Raw genomic sequence first — 26807 nt, forward strand, 5'->3', positions numbered from 1 at the left:
CAAAACATGCCCAGGAGCCAGTAACACCAAGATATTTTCCACATCGAAACATCTCAAAATTCATCCAATATAACATAAAAGTCAGGAGATGATATTCTAATGCTGACCCTACATATAATCATCACTCTGGATCTCTACTTCCTCAACTGAATAATGAAGAGTGACAGGCAACTGTTGGTTCTTTCTTTTTTTTGGAAACCTGACAAAACTGTGTAATATAAATGTCTTTTGAAAGTCTATACAAAAATAAAATTTTAAATTATTTTAAGGTGATAAAGAAAAAAATTCAAACCGAAGTTATTTTTCTACATTCTGTACATCAAACAGATGTTTAAATGATATTTAATTGCAAAAGATTTTAAATTTAAAGTGAAGGTGTCTAGCTTCTTTCTACATAGGAATAGTTGGGTTGTTTTATAACTTAGATAAGCATCAATAGTTTTCCTTCACAAAACTCTAATTCACCGTTTTCTTCATCAACCCAGGTAGAGCCAGTTTTCCTTGATTAACTCTCCTTAACAGGCAATACCGTAGTTAAGAAGTACTAAAGAATATAAAACACAAAAGACAATTAGCCACCTAAAAGCATTATCTTCATCAAGAAAAGGAATATAATAGGGAGGGAGAAGGCAGTGTGTATGTAGGGGGGGACAGCACGGAATCTACCAGGATTTCCATTACTTCCTCAAGCAAGATTGTGTATTATTCATACACTGATAATGTAATTTATAGAATTAAAACAGCCTCTCCTTTCAGTGGAAGAACAATTAGCAAATGAAAAGATCAGCTCAAAACCTGCTAAAATAGGGGTCAGTAACTCCCAAAGCTTAAAGTGCTCTAGGCAAAACAAGGCAATGTTACAAGACAGACAACACAGGACAGTCCATCAATGAATTGTATTTTGTCCTGAAACGTTACCAAATTATTTGCGGTCTATAACAGCAGGAATTATGTCATATACTTTACTTGGTGACTCCACAAATCCTAGCACAAAGCTGGAGAGAGATAAATGAAATGGAGGAATAGAAAGTCCTAAGACAAAACAAAAACAAAAGGAGGGGAAGGAATTTAAAAGGCCATGAAAACACACAAAAAACTAGTACCCAAAGGACCCTCTGCAGACCCAAGGATCCAAAGATTAAAGTACTTTAAACAACTGTAGGACATAGCCACCCTCTATTTGAAGATTGCAAATTTAAATGATGTTATCGGAACACCTAAGGCTATAAAAATATAAATATCAACATTGGTCATGAGCATGCACACAGACTAGCAATGAGTTACTCAATTTATTACAAGTTAATTACTGCTATATCAGACCTCCAAGAGCAGCTAAAAATATACAGAAATGCCTTCCTTTAATGTAAGCAGTAGCTGGCTTAGTGGCTTCAAGAACATCTGTGGTTTGCACCATGTAAAGCTAACCGATGAAGCTGTGAATAAGCTACAAAGCGTATTCAGAGCTGCCAAAGACAAAGGCATTTCCTCCATTTTATAAACAATGAAAAGGTTTCTGCTCTAGGTATCTTGCATTTTTATTCAAAATACTGAATCAACCTGTATCTCAAATAAGGAAGTATGCATACAAGAGATTTTTTTTTTTTTTGGTCTTGACTGATTGTCAGAGAAATGCAAATCGAGACAACAATGAGATACCACTGACAACCACGAGGCTGCCATACATCAAAAAGGACAGGAACAAGTGCAGGCGAGAATGTGGTGACAAAGGAGCCCTTCTACACTGCTGATGGGACTGTAACCTGGTTCCACCCCTGTGGAAAACAACATGGAAGTTTCTAGAAATATTAAAAAATAGATTTACTATACTATATAATCTGGTTAATTCCTCTCCTAGTTATATATTCAAAGAAAGCAAAAACATCCACCTGAAAAAACTTATATGTATGCCTCTGCTCATTGCAGCATTGTTTATACTAGCTAAAATTTGGAAATGACCCAAGTGCCCAGCAACAGATGAGTGGTTAAGGAAATTGTGATATATAATGGAGTACTACTCAGCTGGAAGAGATGATGAAATCTGTCGCTACAACATGGATAGAGCTGGAGGGCACTGTGCTAAGGGAGATAAACCAGAAGGAGGGCAACTAGCAGTTTATTTCATTCATAGGAGGGAATTAACACAAAAAAGGGGAAATACAGAAAGAAATATTAATTTCAGCAGAGCCAAGGACACACAAGGGAGTCAAGAAGGGAGTGAAGTGTAGGGGCCTTGTGTGAATGGTGGAGGAGACACTGGAGGTGGGTGAGGGGTGCTGATACCTACTCTGGGGACATGTGGAAATGTGCCACAACAAGTACCGTAAATCACTTCTTCAATCAAGTGATTAAAAAAAAATACAGGATGGGGCCAGCTGGTTGTGCACATGGTTGAGTGCACATGTTAAAATGCACTAGTAGCCACATTAAAAAAAGGAAAAAGAAATACATAACATCAATTTCATTTTCTTAGTCTAATTAGCCCCTTTTAAAAGTATTTTATATATTTATTTTATTATAATACAGACAGAAGTAGGGGAAGAAAGGGAGAGGAAGAGGGGGAGAGAGACACACCTGCAGGCTGCTTCGCTATTTATGAAGCCCCTCCTATAGCCCCGCCCTGCAGGTGGAGGAGACTAGGGCCTCAAACCTGGGTCGTCATGCAAGGTAAGTTGTGTACACCGCTGTGTATGCCGCTGCCCAGCCCCCATCAGCACTTTTCAAGTGCTCTATATTCACATGTAGCTAGTAGTTATGCAGTTAGTACCAGACAGCATTCTCTAAATTATAATGATGATTGAAACAATTATGAATAACCTAGAATGTAGCTGGTATCTCCATAGCTTATGCAGTACTGAGTTAGAAGACATACAGTAGATATAAAAGCATTCAGAGAAGCAATACAAAGATTAGTGGTACCAAACTGTGGTCTCCTCCTCAAAACCTTGGTTGGCTTTCTTAGCTAGGATGCTACGGTGTTTATCAAAATGTTGAAATGATGAATAGTATTCACAGCTTATTTCAAATATAATTACAATCACTTTTATTCAACACAGATCATAAAGTTACACCATTTGATCCAGGCTATTAATTTCCCAAGTGATTATAGTCTGGCTGCAATGAAATTATCTCTGATTCACTGAAATAATGACTAGAAATTTGACAATATTTTTTTAAAATAAAATAAAGACATGGGTTTTTAAGCCTAAAGCTTCTGTCTTATTTAATATTTCACCTAGAATTTTAAATATAAGTTAAATCAACTTTAAATATCCACTCAGTTTAACTTCCAAGTATGAAGACACATTAATTCATCCAATTGTGATTTAATTATATGACATTCTTTCCAAAGGAACAGAATTTATTTGGGCATTCTATTACTAAAATTAACTCAACTCCAAATGAAATATTCACCCAGTAATTCCACTGGTCCCACAATTCAAACTGTTTATTGGCTCATTATTGTTTCACCTTTGTGAATACATATACTATAAAAGTTATCATCATATGAATACAACTTGGTGCTTGACTTACATTGTATTTTCCCATGTTGCTAAGTACTTTTAATACATTCACTTATTAAAGACTACATATTACCCCAAGAAAATGTCATCAATTACTCAAATCCCCTCCTCCTCTTAGAATGTGACTGCTTCCAATTCTTTACTATTATTAGCAATGCTATTATAAGAACTAGTTAATACAAAAAGGCTTTGTTATCAAAGCTTCAAAACATCATCCAGCCAGCTGTATATATTCCACGCTGATACAAAAATAAACACTAGAAACATTACTGCAGACAGACTATTGTTATCCACATTACAAAGGCCACATGATCGTTAAGTGAAATGTTATTTATATAAATTTTTTTCCTGGGGGCTGAGTGGTGGTGCACCTGGTCAAGTGCACATACTACCAAGTGCAAGGATCCACGTTTGAGCTCCCACTCTCCACCTGCAGGAGGGAACACTTCACAAGTGCTGAAGCAGGTCTTCAGGTTTCTCTCTCTCTCTGTATCTATATCTATAGATAAATATCCCCTTCTATCAATCCCTCTGTCCTGTAGAATAAAAGTTAGAAAAAGAGGGGTGGTTTGTAGTGCTGGCACTGAGCCCCAGAAATAACCCTGGTGGCAAAAAGAAAAAAATTCTTTTTAAAGTTTTGAAAAATATATTTATTTATTGGATAAAGAGAAATTGAGAGGGAGAGGGGAAATAGAGAGGGAAAGAGATAGATACTTGCAACACTGCTTCATCACTCCTGAAGCTTCCCCTTGCAGGTAGAGGCTGTGCACTTGAACCCAGGTCCTTACACATTGTAACACAGGAGCTTAACCAGCTATTCCACTGCCCAATCACTTTTTTTTTTTTAAAAAGATTTTATCCATTTTATATGAGACACTTCTAACACACACACACACACACACACACACACACACACACACACACACACACACGGCCCCACTTTGGTACATGAGTTTCAGATGATCAAACCAGGAGCCTCAGGTAAGCAAGTCCTTTGCTCTAACAGATGAGCTATCTCCCTGACCAGAATTCTTTTTAAAAGACAGATTTTTGGGGGTTGAGCAGTAGCACAGTGGGTTAAGCGCACATGGCACAAAGCGCAAGGACCGGCGTAAAGATCCCGGTTCAAACCCCCGGCTCCCCACTTGCAGGGCAAGCAGTGAAGCAGGTCTGAAGGTGTCTTTCTTTCTCTCTACTTCTGTCTTCCCCTCTCTCAATTTCTCTGTCCTAACCAACAATAATCACAGCACTAATAATAACAACAACAATAAACAACAGGGGCAACAAAATGGAAAAAATGGCCTCCAGGAGCAGTGGATTTGTAATGCAGGCACCAAGCGCCAGTGATAACCCTGGAGGTAAAATTAAAAAAAAAAGTAATTAAAAAAAAAGAAAAAAAAGTTTTTTTTTTTTTAAATTTATAAAATGGAAACACTACGCAGTGGGTTAAGCGCACGTGGCGCAAAGCGCAGGGACCAGCGTAAGGATCCCGGTTCGAGCCCCCGGCTCCCCACCTGCAGGGGAGTCGCTTCACGGGCGGTGAAGCAGGTCTGCAGGTGTCTATCTTTCTCTCCCCTCTCTCTCTGTCTTCCCCTCCTCTCTCCATTTCTCTCTGTCCTATCCAACAACAAAGCAACGTCAACAATGGCAATGATAACCGCAATGAGGCTGCAATAACTAGGGCAACAAAAAGGGGGAAAAATGGCCTCCAGGAGCAGTGGATTCATGGTGCAGGCACCGAGCCCAGCAATAACCCTGGAGGAAAAAAAAAAAAAGGAAACACTGACAAAACCATAGGATAAGAGGGGTATAGTCTACGTGCCATACCACTCTGAACACACCCGATCTCGTCTGATCTCAGAAGCTTAGAAGGGTCAGGCCTGGTTAGTACTTGGATGGGAGGATAAGAGGGGCACAATTCCACACACTTCCCACCACTAGAATGCCATATCCTCTCCCCTCCCCTGATAGCTTTTTATTCTTTAACCCTCTGGAGTATGGATCCAGGGTCATTATGGGGTGTAGAAGGTGGAAGGTCTGGCTTCTGTAATTGCTTCCCTGCTGAACATGGGCATTGACAGGTCAATTCATACTCCCAACTTGCCTCCCTCTTTCCCTAGTCGGGCAGAGCTCTGGGGAAGCCGGGCTCCAGGACACACTGGTGGGGTCATCTGCCCAGGGAAGTCCGGTTGGCATCATGTTAGCATCTGGAACCTGGTAGCTGAAAGAAGAGTTAACATATAAAGCCAAACAAATTGTTGGCTAATCATGAACCTAAAGGCTGAAATACTGCAGATGAAGATTTAGGGGTCTCCATTTTGGAAATAGCTAGTGGGTCTATTTTAGGTATATTCCAAAGGGCCCATGACTACCAGTTTTTTTCTGGGCCTGACATCTGATATGCAGGTAGACCCAAGTTATTATCTGGGGAGATGATGTCATGGCTGGAAAAAGAGCTAGAAAACTACATCAGGAAAGAGAATAGTTCCCAAATATAGGAAAGGTGTATAAATATTGTTGACTGTAAACCCCATTGATTTGATCTGGGGTCCATATTCAGCATAGGAGCCTATGTAACATCTGCATCCCTGTAGGTCTGAGCTCACATTCAAAGGACGGAATTTAAAAAAAAGAGCCTACTGTTCTTTTCCACATTAATACCTTTAAAGATTTTCCTTAAATTAGCAACTCAGTTATAAAGATGTACAATAATTTTAAAGTATCATCTTCACATTATATGTAAATTGAATTAAATAGTATGGATCTAAAGCGAAAGTACCCTTCAAAAGTTTTCTTGAGAAGTTGAATTATATACTTTCCTTAAAACAAATTAAAGATTTGTTTTCATGAACAAGGAAGAGACCAGAGCACTACTTAGCTCTGGTAGTATGGTAGTGCCTGAGATTAAACCTGGGGCCTCACACATACAAGCCGTCTGCTCACTGAGCTATCTATCTCCCTGGCCCTAAAATAAGTTAAAGTACATTCCAAATGTGCACTCTACAAATCACTTGAAACTCTAAGGGTCACTCAATTACAAGAAGCAGATCCACTGAAGTCTATGATTTTCATATAGTCCATCAAGTTGATTATTTAAAAGTTTTCAGGCACACTCACTATTCTCTGTTTTGCTTTCTCAATCTCTGAGGACTGAATAAAAGAGAATATAATGTTTCAGTCCACAAAAAGAAAGCCTTTAAGAGGTTTGTGAATGGCCCATGTTTGTAAGACATCTGTACAGAATTACCTGCACAAAATTTAACTTTAGATCCATTCATTTCTTCCAGCAATGGTTTCTCTGACATATCTGCCAGGGGAAATACTTTACAAACTATCTTCAACACAGAGTTTAGGACTGTTTGGGCACCTCTAGTAGCAAGGGCACATATGTCCCTTGGATATAACAGATCTCCCATAGCATCTTGGACAAGTTTAGAGTAGCAGCCAGAAAGAGAGGACTGACTAGTTTACACTCCCCTTCAATGTCTAAGTAATACCCACTTCTATCACTGTAAATAGAAGACCAGACCATTCTTCTGGATGCTACGTGGTAAATGTTAAGTAATAGGAAAATGGGTACTAAAAATTATGATAAAGACTGGCAAAATAATTTACTTGGACAGTGCACTGCTTTGTCTTGTGTGAGGCAAACCAAGTTTGAGCTCAGTCCCATCATATTGAAGAGAAGCTTCAGCACTGTGTTGTCTCCCCATCTGAAAAAAATTAGCCCTAGGGATGACAAAAATCAAATCAAATTTAAATTACAGTAAAAGAAATGTAACTTTTAGAAAAATTCCAGAGTCAAAGTAGCACTGCAAGTCCTCGAGGGACTTCCTCATAAAACCCCACTCTACATGTGAGCCAATGATAAAGTTTAAAGAGAGGACATTATGAACATACAGCCATCAAAACCTAGTAAAGTGTTTCTCTGTAGACAGAAACTTATAGCCACAGATAGAACTTAAACACAGGCTTGGCAGCCAGGGAGGCCAAAGCTTGAAACAAGGCTGCAGTGGGACTCTGCTGTGGAAAAAGTGGGAAGGCCCTGCCATCAGCTACTGCTTAAGAATCTGAAATGTTTGAGATCATAGTTTCAGACCCCCAGCTCAGGCCAGGTTAGGCTGGAAGTTTGGTATCTGGGTCTGTAATGGCCCCAGTCCCACCTCAGGGGGGAGCCCTAGGCTGCCTGTGAGAATCAGTTAAGTCTAGGGGGTCTCAGGGGAAAGAGTAAAAGCCACTGGTAAGCAAGCCCCTGGGGTGAGAGAAAGAGGAGAGAGAAACTCCCAGTCAAGATAAGCCTGACAACTAGAATCAAACTGCATAACTGTCACCTTGTGTTGACAAATGAGAAATAATTCCCTTCACTGTTTAACCACCTAGTTGCCATTCTTCATAAACTTCTCTAAGCCTAAATCTAAGTTTGAAGCAGGCATACAACTTGTACAACAGAACACAAGCACTCTGCTTTAGAGGTCTTTAACAATCTCGCTGTATAATTTTATAATCTGTGGTCCACATTATCAAAGATGGCACACCTCAATCATCTTGTGCTTTCAACCTTCAGAAATTTCTTATTGCTGACTTTGATGAGGCCAAGGAATTATTCTTATCAGGCTCAAAACACACTTCATGTGGCTTGAGAACAATTCTAATTGTGATGGCTTGAGCTGTCTCTGTGGTGGGCTCAGTTCATATTCAAGGACTATTAAAACAAGCAGGTTGTTCAACTTACCTGTAAAATAATTTTTTTTCTCTACCAGAGCACTGCTCAGCTCAGGTTTATGGTGGAGCTGAGGACTGAACCTGGGATCTTAGAGCCTCAGGCATGAGAGTCTCTTTGCATAAGCATCTTTTAAAAAATATTTATTTATTCCCTTTTGTTTCCCTTGTTGTTTTATTTTTGCAGTTATTATTGTTGTTGTCATTGTTGGATAGGACAGAGAGAAATGGAGAGAGGAGGGGAAGATAGAGAAGGGGAGAGAAAGACAGACACCTACAGACCTGCTTCACTGCCTGTGAAGCGACTCCCTTGCAGGTGGGGAGTCTGGGGCTCGAATTGCATAAGCATTATGCTACTGGCCCCACTACCTGTATTTAATAGCTTTATTGAAGTAGTGCTGACTTAGGAAGAACTGTCTGTATTTTCTAAATAATTTCGCAGTTGTGGAGAGAATCAACAAGCAGCTACTCTGTGTGTGCATCTTATTTCATGGCACTTCAGATAAATAATTTAGAGGGAAGAATATATTCAGAGACTACCAGAAGTGGGTAAATGAAATTGAAAGTTATGATGTTGGCTTTACACAAGAAAAAAATCCGTTGAGTACTATTAGCTAAAAACTTAGCAAATTGTTTCAGGATCCCCACTGCTAGATGAAAATAAAACAGACTGAGATAGCCAATTGATGGGAGCTACAGAGGAGAGTTTTTTTTTTTTTTTTTGTATTTTATTTACTTTATTTTTGAAAGAGATGCAGAGAGAGAAAGACACAGAGGCAAATACCAGAGCACTGCACAGCTCTGGCTTATTGTGGTGTGGGGGATTGAACCTGGCACTTCAGAGTCTCATGCATGAGTATCTTTGCATAACCATTATGCTATCTACCCCCGCCCCAGAGGAGAGTTCTGTATCAGGAAACGGTTAATATCTTCCAGCATCAAGACTTTATCAGATCTCTAGTTTTTGTCTGTTGATTTCCCCTGCAACATAGTTTTTTTTTTTAACATCCATGACTCCCATGTAATTTCTTTCCTGTAGTTGGACTATAGTCAGGTGTAAGAATCATCAATGTAAGATGTATTTCTTTTCCTCAGTTGCTTGTAACATTCCAAAAAGAAAATGGTTGTTAATTGCTTGGTTCAAAGGAAAATTTTTTGTCAGAAAAAAAAAAAAGAGTCCAGTGGAATCATACAGGTACAATAATATTTTCTAGTGCCACAAAATACTACTTTAGACAATTCAGTTTAAATGTCTGTATATTCCAAAAGCATTTGTTCTCTTCAGAGAAAATTATTACAGACCACAGAAGTATCTGCCCCCTCCCATCCCCAGAGGTGAATCTCTGGCTTCTGTTGAGAATGGGGTTTGAACTTGAAGCTCTTCTGCCTCAGAGGCTATGTGCAGAGCCACTACACCAGGTGAGCGCTCTGCGAAGTACTCTTGACTTACTGCAAACTAGGCTCATGTTTGATAGTCACCATGTCTTCCAGAGTACTGTTCAAATGACTTAAGGATGATAGTTCAGCCAAGAATTTTTTTTTTAATTTTTATTATCTTTATTTATTGGATAGAGATAGCCAGAAATCAAGAGGGTAGGGACAGAGAGAGACAGAGACACCTGTAGCACTGCTTCACCACTTGCAAAGCTTTCCCCCAGCAGGTAGGGACTGGGGGCTCGAACTCGAGTCCTAGAGCACTGTAACGTGTACTCAACCAGGCGCACCACCACCTGGCCCCAATGCCAAGGTTTCTTGATACCTTTTATGTCTAGATTCCTTCAGTGCCTGCTAAATGATTTTACTTCTGAAAGAGCTAAGCAAAGAAAGACCTTTAGTATAGAAAAATCTTGGTAAGATTAATTTTATGTTCATATGTGCAAGCATGTTGACAGAAAGACACAAACTTTCTCCTAGAAGCCTGGATGCCCTCACAGTGCTTTCCAACCTCTCTCCTACCCTGGCTTTCACAGCCAGCTACACCACTAAGACACAGGTGCTCCAGGGAAGGCGTCACTTTCTCAGCACACCTACTCGCATCACAGCCACTGGGAAGCGTGGTCTTAAAAGGTCCCTGCAAAACATGGCCAAGAGCCTCTGACCCACATTTTATTTTCACTTGACTCATTTTACTCTTACTTACGCCTACTGTTGTGAAAATACAACCCCTCGACATTTTTAAGGGCACTATCCAAAAAAGGCCACAAGATGGAGGTATTACTCCACTGGCATTTGTTGTCACACATTTTTCTGTGCACACTTCCTTCTCCCTGTATGTTCCTACTTTATCAGTGCTATTCTCAGCTACCACCTCTAAGTCCAACATATTTATTCTGGTTCTTTGTCACACTGCTTAATTGTTTATATTACTTTTAAAGAGAGCTCTGACAAGAAGAGGTGGGTAGGTGGAAACCCAGAGCACTGCTCCAGCATATGCAGCTCTGAGAACTGAACCCAGGCCTCCCTCATGCAAGTCCTGTACTCCAGTGCTGAGCCTGTTAGTCTGCCTTAAATATCTTTATCACAGAAACATTACATAAAAACACTTTTAAGATTCTTACTTTTAATACTAAAAGAAAAATGGAAAATTTTCTTCTAGTTTAATAGCTTTCTTAGCACTCTGAAGTTAAGATAATCTACATATTTTTCTATTTTTATTTTTATTAGTGATTTAATATTGATTTACAAAATTACATGTCAACAGGGGTATAATTCCACACTGTTCCCACTGCCAGAGTTCTGAATCCCCAATCCCTCCATTGCAAACCACCACAGTTCTCCCAAGGTTGCAGACATTGGTTAACCACCATCTCTACATAACTATCTGTCTACATTTGTATATAATTGCCCCCTTTTTCTTCTAGGTCCAGCCCTCTCTACCCCTCCATGCAACACATAACCCTATTATAACACCTAAATGTTCCTCCCTGGGGAGGGGATATGGAACTCTGGTGGTGTATACCTCTTGTACCACAATCTTGTCAATCATTATTCACTAATCAAAAAATTAAAATAAATGTTTCTCCCTTTTTCTTCTTCTCTCTCTGGTTCCCAATGGAGTTCATAGCCCTCTTATCCTCTTCCTCCTATCACTTCTCTCCCACTGGGAATATGGATCAAAATTGTTTTTGGGATACAGAAGGTAGGAGTTCTGGCTTCTGTAATTGCTTCTTTGCTGGACATGGGCATTGGCAGGTTGCTCATACCCCCAGCCTGTCTGTCCTTCCCTAGTGGGGTAGAGCTCTGGAGAGGTGAGGTATCTTTACAACTACCAATAGCAGAGGGCAAATAAAATAGAAAGAAAATAAATAAATCTTACAACTAAAAGGATTTATGTTCTGTCAGCTCTAGATTTTTTAAAAAAACATTTTATTTATTAATGACAAAAGAGGAGAGAGAAAGAATCAGACATCACTCTGGTACATGTGCTGCCGGGGATTGAACTCAAGACCTCATGCTTGAGAGTCCAATGCTTTATCCACTGCGCCACCTCCCAGACCACACAGCTCTAGATTTTTAACTTGATATATATTTTGATGATCATTTAAATGTAATTGAGGGAAGATCAAATACTGACAGTTAAAGCAAAAATATCAGAAGTGTTACTCAGAAGCAGTCCACACAACCTGCAGTCCTGATACTTATATTTCTAGAAATTACTCTGCCATTCATATCTCTTATTCAGATACTTTCTTCTCACATAACCCAGCTTCCTTCCACTTGTAGTAGGAGTGGCCACTACTGTCTGTTGTCTATGTGCAGGTGCCTGGGTGATGGACAGTATAGCTCAGCTCTAGATTTGATAAAAATTTTCTACGACAGATTTATTTTTTTCCTGTTAAGACATGCTTGAAGCAACCTCTTTGAAACAGTATGTACACAAGGAAAGTGAACTAATTTTACGACAATCCAATCTGATGCAAAGATGTGTAAGGTTAAGCTCTACTCCTATGCATGATATGCTTACATCAGGAATACAAATGACTGGAAACCTAGCTAACCATCCAGAAATTGCCTAACTCCCTTCCCCCAAATGAACAATTTTAGATTCTACCAAAACAAATCAGGAAAGTTATTATTACATGACACGTATTTACAAGGGGGAAAGACTAAACTATACTCGACTACCACAAGACTCACTGGAATTTGCCACAAGACTCACCAGGGACAACTGACAGTCATAACACAGGGTTGAGAAGGTATTTTATTCCCCCTGCACTCCCAAATGAATTCCTGAAAGGACAGAGAGGCCATTTCACTAGAGCCCAAATGCCACCTTTATTGCTTATGAAATTACTGGAGAATTTAGATTAGGTACAGTACCAAACAGGCTTATCCGCAATTTTTGCTTTCCTGCTCCACTCTAGACTTGGAGACACTGAGCTCAAGAGGAAGCAGGATCTTCACAGCTGCCTCAGTGGTCCGGGGCAGGAAGGAGCCCCACGTCCACAACTGAATGATTTTTACTAATTAACCAAGAGGACTCGGAAAACGTGAACCATGGACCAAGTAAGCAAGGGGTCACACGTTGATGTTCAGTGATGCTCACACCTGATAGTAATATACTGCAATGCGTCAATAAAGAGAGAATGTATGTGTTAAAGTGTGTTTCAAAAAAAAAAAAAAAGCAGTTCTGTTTAGCCAGAGAGATGGCCAGTGTTTTTAGGGAAGTTCTTATCCCTGATTTTAGGATGAGAGGATGAGTGAGTGATAGGATACTGCCTCTCCCCACAAGGGCACATTGATACATTCAGTATATTTTAAATGCAGGTTGAACAAGCTTATAAGTTTAATTCTAATTTAATAACTAAAATCCAAATATTTTTTAAGCATGTTGTCATTTAATAGTATTTCTTTTATGAACCAAATTTCAGCACTCTTGAATGTAAACATGAAATTATTAAAAATTATAAGGGGGAGGGACCCTTAAGGGCGGGTTAAGTGCATTTAGTAGGAAGTGCAAGGACTGGAGCTAGGACTGGGTTCCAGAGAGTCCCCTGCTCCTCAACTGCTTCACAAGCAGGTCTGCAGGTGTCTTATCTTTCTCTTCCCCTCTCTGTCCTCCCCCTCCTCTCTCAGTTTCTCTGTCCTATGCAACAACAACAGCGGTAACAACAATTGAAAACTGGCCTCCAGGAGCAGTGGTTTCCTAGTGCAGGCACCAAGCCCCAGTGATAACCCTGGAGGCAAAAAAAAAAAAAAAAAATTATAAGGGGGCCAGGTGGTGGCACAGCCAGTAGAGTGCACACATTGTCAGGTATGGGGATCTGGGTTCAAGTCCCTGGGGGGAGATCTGCAGAAGTAGTGGAGCAGTACATCTGGTGTCTCACTCTCTTTCATCCTCTACCAAAGACAGAAAGGAAAAGAAAATGGCCACCAGGAGCAGTGAGTTGTTGCAGACACAAGTCCCAGCAATATCCCTTAAGGCAAAAACAAAACAAACAAAAAAAATTTTTTTTTCTGTTTTAGAAAATGTAGAAAGAAAATTTTAAACTCTATTTCTTTCTGTTGCCAGAAAAACTGCTGATTTCATTGGCAAATAAGCACTGCAAAATTTAAGACAGGTTGGCACAAATCCAATCCAGATTTCTGTTTCTTTTTTAATTTAGCTTTTTTGCTGCCCAGGCTTTGCGCCTATACAATTCCACCTCTGTTGGGAGGCTTCCTGCTTTCTACAGCCTGCACCCCAAATGGAGTCAAGGACAGAGGAGGAGCAGACACTGCAGTGCTGCTTCACTACTCTCCTCATGAAGCTTCCCTTTTACATGGTGCTCCCACTCAAACCCAGATCCGCACGCATGGCAGGCAGAGTGTGTGCTCTACTGGGGGAGAGATCTCTGGGTCCTCATAATTCAGAGTTTAATATGTAGTATTTATTGTTGGCTGAAGACTAGTAAAAGTGTAAATACAGAGGTTCAAGAAACAGGAACTGTTAAAGGAAACCGAATTTACAGCCTGGGGACAGAATTTAAGTTACCAATGAAAGCTATTCCAATACATCTTTTTTCTATGCTTCTCTCAATTTTTACCTTATTTCCTCTAATGGGGGGAAAGGTGCAACATCCAAATTGGAATGTCTTGTAAATAATTCAACAATTTAAAAACAGTTTATGTTTTAAATCTTTTTATTTTATTTACTATTGGATAGAGACAGGAATTGAGAGGGGTGGGAAAGATAGAGAGAGACAGAGACACTGCAGCCCTTCTTCACCACTTGTGAAACTTTCTCCCTGCAGGTGGGGACCAGGGGCTTGAACCCAGGTCCTTGCATACTGTAGTGTGTGCACTTAACCAGGTGTAACAACGCCTGGCCCCAAGAGCCTTTGTTTTATATATGTCATCTCTACATGTTTTTGGAATCCTGCTAAGACTTCAAGAACTAAAATGAGACAGAAAAAACAATTCTTCACTGAATAATTTACTGAGCAAAAATAGTAGAGCAATTCTCACAGGGAAATTATTTAGTTTTGGCTACTACACTTGCATTTTTAAAATTCAATTAATACTTAATTGTGTACTACAATGCCTAAGTCTAAAGTAAATAAAAGTATTATCTACCATGAAAATAAAAACTTGTCCAAGATCCTATGTCAGGAAGTGGCTCTGTACAATTCTTAAGTAAGTCACATTCTAATTAGAAAGTTATGGAGGGAAAGGGGGTGGTGACAGCACTGTGATCCCTAGCTTCTAATCTAAAGTGTGCACATGCCAAAATAGCTTCTCTTTTCTTTCTTTTATTTATTTTTTATTTATTCCCTTTTGTTGCCCTTGTTGTTTTATTGCTGTAGTTATTATTGTTGTTGCTATTGATGTCCTTGTTGGATAGGACAGAAAGAAATGGAGAGAGGAGGGGAAGACAGAGAGGGGAGAAAAAGATAGACACCTGCAGACCTGCTTCACCACTTGTGGTGCGACTCCCTTGCAGGTGAGGAGCGGGGGGCTCGAACTGGGATCCTTAATGCTGGTTCTTGCGCTTCATGCCATGTGCGCTTAACCCACTGTGCTACCGCCCGACTCTCTTCTCTTTTCTTTTTTATTGCCACCCGTTTTTTGCTGAGGCTTGGTACCTGCACGACATAGCTACTACTCCTGGTGGCCACTTTTTAAAAAAATTTTTATTAGATAGGACAGAGAAATTCAGAGGGACAGAGTGAGAGAGAGGTGTCTGCAGACCTGATTCACTGTTTGTGATGCTTCCCTCCTGCAGGTGGGGTGCAGGGCTGGAACCTGGGTCTTCCCACACAGTATCATGTGCTCAATCTAGTGCACCACCGCCCAGTCCCCTAAAATATTATAACCACTATTCAAGTCAACAACCAATTCTCAGAATCCATCTTTTTTTTTTTTTTTTAAAGAATTTATTTATTCATGAGAAAGATAGGAGGAGAGAAAGAACCAGACATCACTCTGGTACATGTGCTGCCGGGGATCAAACTCAGGACCTCATGGTTGAGAATCCAATGCTTTATCCACTGTGCCACCTCCAGACCACATCAGAATCCATCTTATTTGAATTATCATCAGCATTTAACTCAGCTGATCACTGCCTTGTCCTTAGAATATTTTTTCACCTGACCTGAAAGAGACCACCTTCTCTTGATTTGCCACTTATTTTACTATCGTTCCTGCTCCATTCCTTGCTCCATGACTCTTCTTTAATTTTTTTTTTTATTACTGTTAATGAGACAGAGAGTGAGGGAACTACAGCATCACTGGAACATGCTATGCTGGGGATCGAATCCTGTACCCTGGGCTCAACTGTCCAACTCCCCATTATCCACTGCACCACCTCACAGGCGGATGGAACTCCATGGCTTAGCTGCAAGGCCTCTTTTTTCTTTTTCCTTTCACCATCTGGTGGTGAACCTAGGCAGTTTTGTGGCTTCATATTAATATTTCTTCTAAGTTTCAGTGACTATTACATTTATCTGTAGCACAAGCCTTTCTTTCTTGTAACTCCAGATTGGTCAAATCAGCTGTCTGTATGTTCACTCCACCTGAATGCCTAACATTTCAAATTTAGCAAGACTAAAACCAAATTTCTGATCTTTCCCTCCACCAATCCTGCTCCTGTCTCAGGCCTTTCCATTTTAGTAAGTGGCAACTGCAATAAGACAACTATTTATTCAGTAACAGGCCAAAAGCTTTTCAATCATCCTCGACATATCCCCCTCACACCCCACGTTCAAACCATCAGTAAAATCTTATCAGCTCTATTCAAATTAAATTCAGAATCTCATCACTTTGCACCCCCCTGACCTATTGTTACATTCTACATGGTAATTATTCTAAATAACTGGTATAGCAAATCCTTAAGATGATCTCTGTGAAATTCAAGTCAATACAAATAACTTCTGCTCAACCACCCTCTAACATCACTGGGTTCCCAACCTTGTAAGTTGACAAAGTCCTTAGAGTTTACAAAGCCATACATAATCTTCCCCAGCCCGCATGATTCTGATCTCATCTCTTATTACTGCCCTCCTGGTTCAACCTGGTTATCCTCCTGGGCCACACTGGTTATTCTGCAGAACAGAGCAGGTGCCATCTGAAGGCAGGACTTATCTTATTTACCAGTGGCCCTTCCTTCAATCTCCAACCTCATTGTCCTTTACTTCCCTAAGAGGTCTTTGCCATCAAACATTCATATTTATATGTTTAGTGTTTTTCACTACTAAAATCTGAGTTTCCTGAGGCCAAGGAAGTTTTCTTTCTTTTAAAAAAATTTTTTAATATATTTATTTTTCCTTTTGTTGCCCATTTTTATTGTTGTTGTAGGTATTGTTGTTGTTGATGATGTCGTTGTTGGATAGGACAGAGAGAAATGGAGAGAGGAGGGGAAAACATAAAGGGGGAGAGAAAGACAGACCTGCAGACGTGCTTCCCCGCCGGTGAAGCGACTCCCCTGCAGGTGGGGAGCGGGGGGGGGGGGGGGGGGGGTGTCTCGAACTGGGGTCCTTGAGCTTTGCGCCACGTGAGCTTAACCCGCCGTGCTACTGCCAGACTCCCTGGAGATTTTTTTAAATTATTATTCCCAATAACCATTCAAAGCTCTTTAGGAAGGGCTTAATCAGTTCGTGTGGAATCCTACATATTTCACACCCTAATTGCTAGCGCAGTGCCCTGTGCTCTGGCTGGTGGGAGGATTCAGATGCAGACTGGCTTTCCACCCTTGGCCACCACTCACAAGCTAGAAGTCACGAACAAAGACGGGGTTGACAAGTTCAAGTCTCAACAGTGGGGAAGAAAAGAAGAAAAAACAAAAAAAGTAGAAAACGAAAGGAAAATAAAAAAAGGGAGCCAACAACCCGGTGCCACTGACGCTGCACTCAAGAGCGCCTCTTGCTCCTCCTGGGAGTTCCAAGGCCGCGCCGGCGGAGCTTCGTGTTTCTCCGGAATTCCGAGCCCGGACACCCACCTCCGTGCGACCAGCCACCGCGACCCCGCAGCCGCGAAGCCCCCGAGTGCCGGGGAAGGGAGGCAGCGGGTGCCGCGCGCGTGGGGGGGTGACGTGTCGGGCTGAGGCGAGACGCCTCCCCGCCCCTAAGGGGGGCAGGTGTGCGGGGTCGGCCCACACGCACCGCCGAGGGCAAGCTCCCCCGCGGAACGGCGGAGGAAGGAGCGCGGCGGTCGGTCCGCCCCGGGCGAGAGCCCAAGCTGAAGCCGGGAACCGGCCCGGGGGAGGCGGCCGATCCCTCCCGAGATCCGACAGCCCGGCTCGAGCCCCGGGGGCTCTTCTCTGACCGAAGGAGCCGCGGGCGGCCGCGCTTACCTGCTGCACCCCCAGGAACTGGTAGAAGTTGAGCTGCACCTCCTCCACCAAGTCAAACAACTCCAGGTCGCCGCTTTCCCAGCCGCGCGCCGGCCCCACGGCCGCCGCCAACAGCAGCAGCAGCAGCCCCGGCGGCGGCGACAGCCCGAACCCTAGTCCCCGGCGCCCGGGCAGCCTGGGGGACCGCGAGCGGGGAGCCGTCATCGCGGCGCCGGGCTCGGAAAGGTCACTGCCGCACACAGCCGCCGGCCGACAGCGGGGACGTGGCGGGCAGCGCCGGCTGGGGACTCCGCTGTCAGTCGGAAGCTCGGGCAGCCGCACTGGAACCCCACTGGAGCCGCACGTCCGGCGGCGGGGCACAGCGGGAGCGTCCGAGCAGAGGACGTCGCGAGGAGCTGGAAGGGTGGCGGGCGGCCGGGCGAGCGGGACCCTCGCCCCCAGGCCTAAAACAGCTGGTGAGCCAGCGCGGGGCGCCCAGGGCGCAGAGGGGGAGAGGCTACCCCGCGCCTCAGCCTATCTCAGGCCTCGCTTCCGGTGACATCACGTCTCCTAGCAACTGCGGAGCGGGGGCGGGACCGGAAGTGGGAAACCGAGTGCCCCAGATCTGGGCCTCTGAGAAGAGACATGCCTCGCACTCTTAGACCGGCAGAGAGGAGCAATGCCTGCGTAGACCCTGGCTGAGACCTGGACTGTCAGAGACGACGCATATAGATTTCTCCCAAGGCGGCTACCCTCTTGCCTTACCCCAGACAGTGAAAAACAATCTTGGAATGGTGAAGGTTGATTTGTATATAGATGCAGCCCACTGTTTTATGCGTTTCATTATTCATGAGCAAAGATAAAGGACCTCAAAAAACCAGGTCTGCTAAACCGGCTAGATTATCATTTTGAGAGAGGGGCAGTAGAAATGTAATTCAAGACAAAAAGGACACTCGTAGTCAGGAAATTAAGGTTTACTTGCATCATTCCATGAAACAGCCTGGTAGAATAAACAATGGTGATTCCATCATAGTCTTCAGAGAAATCTGTGTATCAGAGTCCACTTCTAATTAGGTTTCCTTTTCCAGCTGTGGTCTGTTTCTATGGACATTTATGCTAAAACCCCCTCCCGCTCCACGTTTCTCATTTCCTAGTCTTAACACTGCTTTTGTTCAGTCTTTCTAGAATTGTTTTCATTCATCATCAAACAGCTTTCTGCTGTGCGCATCTAATTTTCTTAGCTTGCTCACATTTCTCCACCCTGACCCCCTATTCCTCTTGAGGAAGTAGAAACACTCGTCTAAACCAGGATATGTGCCTACTTTTGAAATTCTGTTCACAAGCTTTTTCCCATCTTAATTTCCAGTTAAATTAAGCTATATAGAATAAAGCTTCTCTTGATAAAAATATATTACATTTAATTTCATTATTCTTATCGAAACACTAATCCCACCCAGCAACACCAGGACCTCATCTGAACCTAATTACCCGGAGGGTCCACCACCAAATACCCATCATATTGTGGATTTGGATTTCAACATAAGAGTAGGGGAGTGAATGGAGAGACACATTCTATCTATAGCAAGACATTGCAGTCCCTTTTGTTGTCCTTGTTGTTTATCATTGTTGTTGCTGCTGGATAGGACAGAGAGAAATCAAGAGAGGAGGGAAAGACAGAGGGGGAGAAAAGGATAGACACCTGCAGACCTGCTTCAACGCTTATGAAATGACCTTCCTGCAGGTGGGGAGTCAGGAGATTGAACCAGGATATTTGAGCTGATCCTTGCACTTTGTGCCATGTGCACTTAGCCCGCTGAACTACTGCCCGGCCCCCTCAGTTTTTTCTTTGATATAATACTTCAGTAGCAAGTCTAATCTGACCATTGAATTTGAAATATCACTTGTATTTGAAATAACACTTGAAATTAGTGGTATATTGCCACAAATTCAGAATTTTTATTCTGATCTTTTAGTAGACAGTCTAGTATTTCCTTCTCACACCCACCCTTATGTCATCTAAACTCCAAGGATTTGTTCCATCTAGAAGGAATCATTACTCTTTCCAAGGCCTCCCTGAAATAAAACTGGCATCTATTCAGTGCAGTGCTGCTGTTACTTCTCGTTGCCATAACGCATCACACTGGAAATTTCATCCTCTTGAGTTCTAGTGACATCTGTCCACTCTGAAAAGATTTTCTCACTTGTCTTGGTTCACTTCTCTACAAATAACTCATTGATGTTTACATTTCAGCTTCAACTTTGGCATCTACACATGTCCATTCAGTCACTGTCCTCTGAAGAAGAACAATGTAATTAAATAAATCCTCTTGTGCTGAAGGCCTGGACTAAGTGAGATGAAAATCACCAGCTGTTTTCTTTCCTGCTGACATTTACTAATTCTGGGCATGGTTTGATCAGCTTGCCCTGGGCAGGGGGGCTTTAGAAAAACCAGTGAAACATCTGACAGTCAGATGAGCTGTGTAATGGATTGAAAATGTGGAAGAACCCCAAATCTAGAGTTGGGTTTTCCCACAGGACATCCACTGAATTCTAGAGCGGTGCAGGTGGCTGCAGGACCATATCTGACAAGCAAGGTGGTATCTATCCACACTGACTATACAAGATAAACTCTACCTGAGAACCTGCCTCAAAACACAGGCAGTTTTCAATCCTCAAAGCCTTGCATTATTTCTGAAGTTCTGTGAGTAGGAGGCTAAATATTTAAGTTTAAAACTTCTCAGAGGCGCCAGGTGGTGGTGCACCTGGCTCAACACACCCCTTACCATGCGCACGTACCAGGGTTCAAGTCCCCAACCCCCACTTGCAGGAGGGAAGCTTTATGAGCAGTAAAGCAGTACCACAGTTGTCTGTCTGTCTCTTCCTCTCTATCTCCTCCTCTCCTCTCAACTTCTCTCTTTCCTATCAAAACAAACAAAAAATACTTCTAAATGGCAGAAATGAAAAGGAAGAAATCTTCCAGGCTATCAAAAACCCAGTCAAATCACACTCAAGGAACAGAAAGAAACCAGACATGGGCTGAGTCTTAGTAAAACTTGAACCCACTCCCAACCCAGATCAATCCCTGAATGGATTGGAATAATCAAACCCTCACCTTATTTGTCTAAAATCATCTGTATTGTCTTCAGTCTTTTCATATATAAGTCCAATATATGATAAAAATTAAGAGATGTGAAAATTTGACAAAAAGAAAAAAAAAAGAAAATTTGACCAACAGCCAAGAAAAAAAACACACACATTTAAGATCCACAGTTAACTCAGACACCTGAGTTTAGATAAGGACTTAAAACACACACACACACACACACACACACACACCCCACACACTATAACAGTGAGCAATGGGGTGGAGGGGCAGATGGTAGCATACTGGGTTTAATGAATAGTATAAAGTACAAGGACCTGCCCAAGGATCCTGGTTCGAGGCCCTGGCTCCCCACCTGCAGGGGGGTCACTTCACAAGTGGTAAAGAAAGTCTTCAGGTGTCTATCTCTTTCTCTATTTTCCCCTTCCTTCTCAATTTCTCTGTCTTATTTAAAAAAAAAAAAAAAAAAAGCTGCCAAGAGCAGTGGATTCATAGTGCAGGCACTGACCCCCAGCGATAACCCTAGAGGCAAAAAAAAAAAAAAAAAAAGTAAGCAATAGATTGAAAAGAGCAGGCAAAATAGCTCACGTGGATAGAGTACTGCTTTGCCATGTGCAAGACCCAGATTCAAGCCCAACCCTCACCACACTGAAGGAAGCTTTCATGTAATGTTGGTTTTATTCTCTCTCTCTCTCTCTCTCTCTCTCTCTCTCTCTGCCTCTAAGCTTTTCTGTATCTATCTATCTATCTATCTATCTGAATAAAAAGTGAACAAAAGGTTTTAAAGATGCAGAATTTTAATAGAGAATTGCATTTAGATAAAGTATCAGTAGCACTGGACTCTCAAGTATGAGGTCCTGAGTACAATCCCCAGCAGCCCATGGATCAAGAGTTATGTGTGGTTCTCTCTTTCTCTCTATCTTCTTCATGAATACATAAATAAAATCTTTATACCTATAATTGAGAAGTCAATGAATTAGTATAACAACAGACTAGACGGAAAAGAGCAGATGACTTACGGATCTGAAGACAGATGCTGAAGCACACAGCAAAAACTGAAGCACAACCTTAAAGGCAAATAGGACACAGTGAATAAATCTAGCATATTTCTTCAAATACATCTTCAAAGAAAAATATACTAATAGGGCAGGGGTAGATAGCATATTGGTTATGCAAAGAGTCTCTCTTTGTGCTTCAGTGCTTCAGTGTCTGTCTTCAAATCCATAAGTCATCTGCTGTTGGTATGCTTCTGGATTCTGCTTGTGCGCTTTTGTTGCTTGCTATGTGTTCTGTTTGCATGTCCACTGTTGGCTGGACAACCCCCCTGCCTCCAGGATATTCGTTTGGTCTCACTTCCCCTGCCTCTGGGAGATTTTGGTTTAGTCCTCACTGGCTCACACTCTTTCCTTCTCCACACCCCCTATCCTGGGTATTTCCGGGGTTCCTGACTCTGCGGCTGAGGAGAAATGGAGGACAGAATTGTGTTGTGATTAGGTTTTTGAACTACATCTCCGCTCCTAGTGAATAAAGAGATACTGCTACGCAGCTCAGCCATGAGTCCCTGGTCATCTGTCTCCCGCCCACGAAGCTAGCCCGACAATCTGCTCCATCCAGAGATGGATAAATTGGAATCCTCATCATTGCTGGTGGAAATACTTTGTAATGCAGCTCCTTGTGAAAAGCCTGGCCCCACAACTCCATTCCTAAAGGAAGGAAAATGAAAGAAAAGTCACGTGAAACTTGCACACAGAAGTTCCCAGCAGCATTATTCATACCGTCCCTTGACTGATGAGTGGATAAGCAAAAGGTGGTACAACCTTGCAATGGAATATTATTCAGCAATAAAAACAAAGTAAAGTAACAATACATGCTATATTATGGATGGGCCTTAAAAACATACGGCATAAAAGACATTACAAAAATCACATATTGTATGATTCCATTAATAACAAACGAACAAGGAAAGAACATAGGTTAGTGATCAGGAGGTGCGAAGATGGTTAGGAGGATGAATAGTTATAAAGAGGGCTTCTTAGAAGGGCTGTGAAATTATTATAAAATTAGATTGTAGTGATGGCTGCATAATCCTGTGGCTATACTAAAAACACCAAGTCATATAAACTGAATGGGTATATTAATGTGATTTGTCAAGCACAGCTCAATATGTTGTTTAAAAAACAGGAAAAAAAGAAAACCATGAATGCAACAAACTCAGCAAATCTCAAGTGGGATAAAGATAAAATAACAACAAACCAAAACAAAGCCATATCTACCTTTATCACAAAGTGTAGAAAAGCTTGCAGAATGTGGTGCAGGCAATAACCTCTGAGACCTCAAGTGTCATTTAAAAGGAACTCAGTATTCAGCATAAGGGGATACATAAATACCACAGAGCAAACCTAGAATTTAGGCCCCAGTGAGATAAAATTGTTTTCTTATTTATTTTTTAAAATATTTTATTTATTCATTTACGTATCTGTTTTGGATAGAGAAAGAGAAATTGAAATGGAAGGGAGACATAGAGAAAAAGAGAGGCTTTCAGTACTCCTTTGCCACTTGTGAAGTTCCCCACTTCCAGGAGGGGGCAGTGGCTTAGACCCAGCTCCTTGTGCATTGTAGCATGTGTGCTCTACAAGGTGCAACACCACCTGAGATCTAATTGTTTTCTACAGGGCATTTATATAAGTGACCTAGGAGCATATTAGCTCAAACATAAAGAACTATCTTAAATTCTGTTAGAGCCTATGTTTTGGTATTGACCAAGTCAAAGATGTGGCCATTATAGTGTATAACTCGGAGAATATGCCATTGGCAAGGAAGAGAGCAAAGAGATTTGGGGCCATGTGGTGGTACACTTGGTTAAGAACACACATCACGGGAGTCGGGCGGTAGCGCAGCGGGTTAAGCGCAGGTGGCGCAAAGCACAAGGATCCTGGTTCGAGCCCCCAGCTCCCCACCTGCAGGGAAGTCGCTTCATAAGCGGTGAAGCAGGTCTGCAGGTGTCTATCTTTCTCTCCCCCTCTCCGTCTTCCCCTCCTCTCTCCGTTTCTCTCTGTCCTATCCAACAACAAAGACATCAACAACAACAACAATAATAACTACAACAACAAGGGCAACAAAGGGAATAAATAAATAAATACTTTTAAAAAATTAAAAAATAAAACACACATCACAGTGCACAAAGACCAGGGTTCAAGCCTCCAGTCCCCATCTGCAGGGGGAAAGCTTCACGAGTGGTGAAGCAGGGCTGCAGGTATCTCCTTGTCTCTTTCTCACTCTCACTCTCCCTCCTTTCTCAATTTCTCTGTCTCTATCTAATAAATAAATAAAATTTAATAAAAAAAGATTCTAGAGTGACAGATGGTTTATTCACATAGAGGCTGACAAAAAGAGTTTTAATCTTGTTCAGGTTCTACTTGTGTTTTCTTTTCTGATCTTGTGTTCTCAGCTTCTGCCTGAGAGTGAGATCATCCCATATTCATGCTTCTGTTTCTGACTTATTTCACTTAACATGAATTTTTCAAGGTCCATACAAGATCTGGAATTGGCGTATAGCATCAAAGTAAAAGACTCTGGGGTGGGTGGGTAGGTGGGTGGGGAGAATACAGATCCAAGAAGGATGACAGAGGACCTAGTGAGGGTTATATTGCTATATGGAAAAGTAGGAAATGTTATGCATGTACAAACTATTGTATTTACTGTTGAATGTAAACATTAATTCCCCAATAAAGAAATTTTTAAAAGAGTTTTAATCTTGTTATGCATAAATTGAAAATAATAAATATATTTCTAACATGTTGACACTATGATTTTCACTTCTCTGAATAATGTACTATTTACTCAGATAATGCTTAGTCTTTGAAAGCACAGACTGTAGAGCTAGGCTGATTTTAGATGTGAATCCTAGTGGATTTGAATCCATTTATTAACAAGTGATCCCCATATTTCAGTTTCCTCATCTGTTAAGTTATGACAGTAACACTACCAAATTCACAAAGTTGTGGGAATTAAGAAAATTAGTGTCTCAGAATGGGAGATCTTTACATGCCATACATCAGACAAGAGGCTACTACCAAAATATATAAAGAGCCTGCCAAACTCAACAAGAAAACAAATAGCCCCATCCAATAAATGGGGAGAGGACATGGACAGAATATTCACCATGAAAGAGATCCAAAAGGTCAAGAAACACATGAAAAAAATGCTCCAAGTCTTTGATTGTCAGAGAAATGCAAATAAAAACAACAATGAGATACCACTTCACTCGTGTGAAAATGTCATATATCAGAAAGGGTAACAGCAACAAAGGCTGGAGAGGTTGTGGGGTCAAAGGAACCCTCCTGCACTGCTGGTGGGAATGTCAATTGGTCCAGCCTCTGTGGAGAACAGTGTGGAGAACTCTCAGAAGGCTAGAAATGGACCTACCCTATGATCCTGCAATTTCTCTCCTGGGGATATATCCTAAGGAACCCAATGCACTCATCCAAAAAGATCTGTGTACACATATGTTCTTGGCAGCACAATTTGTAATAGTCAAAACCTGGAAGCAACCCAGATTGGTCCAACAACAGATGAGTGGCTGAGCAAGTTGTGGTCTGTATACACAATGGAATACTACTCAGCTATTAAAAACGGTGACTTCACCATTTTCTGCCAATCTTGGATGGAGCTTGAAAAAAATCATGTTAAGTGAAATAAGTCAGAAACAGAAGAATGAATATGGGATGATCTCACTCTCAGGCCGAAGTTGAAAAACAAGATCAGAAAAGAAAATACAAGTAGAACCTGAACTGGAGTTGGTGTATTGCACCAAAGTGAATGACTCCATGGTGGGTGGGGGGTGAGAATACAGTTTCTAAAAGGATGACAGAGGACCTAGTGGGGGTTGTATTGTTATATGGAAAGCTGAGAAATGTTATGCATGTACAAACTATTGTATTTACTGTCAAATGTAAAACATTAATTCCCCAATAAAGAAAATTTAAAAAGTGTCTAGCATATAGTAATTGTAACTTTTTTGTTGTCACCAGTATTTCACCACTCACAATCAGCATTTTTTTTTTTAATTGAGAGACACAGAGGGAAAGACCCATAGTATCAAAGCTTCCTCCAGTGCAGTGGGGGGCCAGGCTTGAGCCTGGGTCACGTATATGACAAAGGAAGGAGAACATTGTCCAGGTGGACTATCAAGCTGGCCCTCCTAACTGCTATTTAAATGTTGTTGCTATTATTTTGTAGGAAGTCTCTATCTTCTTTTATTATTATCTTTTAAACCTGCCAGGGTATCATACTTAGATGATTTCACTGCTCTCTTGTACTTACTTTTCCTTTAATTTCAGATACAGACAGAGAAAAATATAGAGAGAAATGAGACACAACAGCACTGCCTCACCTATCATGGAGCTTTCTCAGATGTTGTGCATGGTGCTTCTGTGTGGTGTCAAGGACTTGAACCTTGGTCTTTGCACATGGTTAAGTACTCTCTACTGGGTCATCTATTTCCTGACACCTCCATCTATTCAATACTTTTTATTAAAAGTTCTATAAATATATTATCTATGGTTCAACTTTTGTCTAGGCTTGAAATATATCGACATTTGCTAATAAACTTTGCTGTGATTTGCTGCTTCACCACAAAGTCATCCGGGCACTTGCTTGCTCAAAATGGTGGTGCCACAAGATAATGACTGGATCTAAAAACCAGTTTATTACTTGT

General features: G+C 41.5%; 1 protein-coding gene across 3 annotated transcripts in view; it reads right to left on the reverse strand.

The window, feature by feature from the left end:
- Window positions 1-18590, reverse strand: part of DNAJC1 (DnaJ heat shock protein family (Hsp40) member C1) — a 148686-nt gene extending 130096 nt beyond the window's left edge. Inside the window, exon 1 of one of the 3 annotated variants that reach the window (XR_009550268.1) lies at window positions 18010-18590. Coding sequence is in view for 2 of the 3 variants with exons in the window: in XM_060192260.1 (XP_060048243.1) it covers window positions 18010-18213 (204 nt within the window). In the remaining variant the exon portion in view is untranslated. The remainder of the gene's footprint in view (window positions 1-18009) is intronic. The other 2 variants (XM_060192260.1, XM_007526340.3) reach the window with 2 other exon arrangements.
- Window positions 18591-26807: the final 8217 nt, after the last annotated feature.

This window comes from Erinaceus europaeus, chromosome 6 (genome assembly GCF_950295315.1).
Source record: "Erinaceus europaeus chromosome 6, mEriEur2.1, whole genome shotgun sequence".
NCBI lineage: Eukaryota > Metazoa > Chordata > Mammalia > Eulipotyphla > Erinaceidae > Erinaceus > Erinaceus europaeus.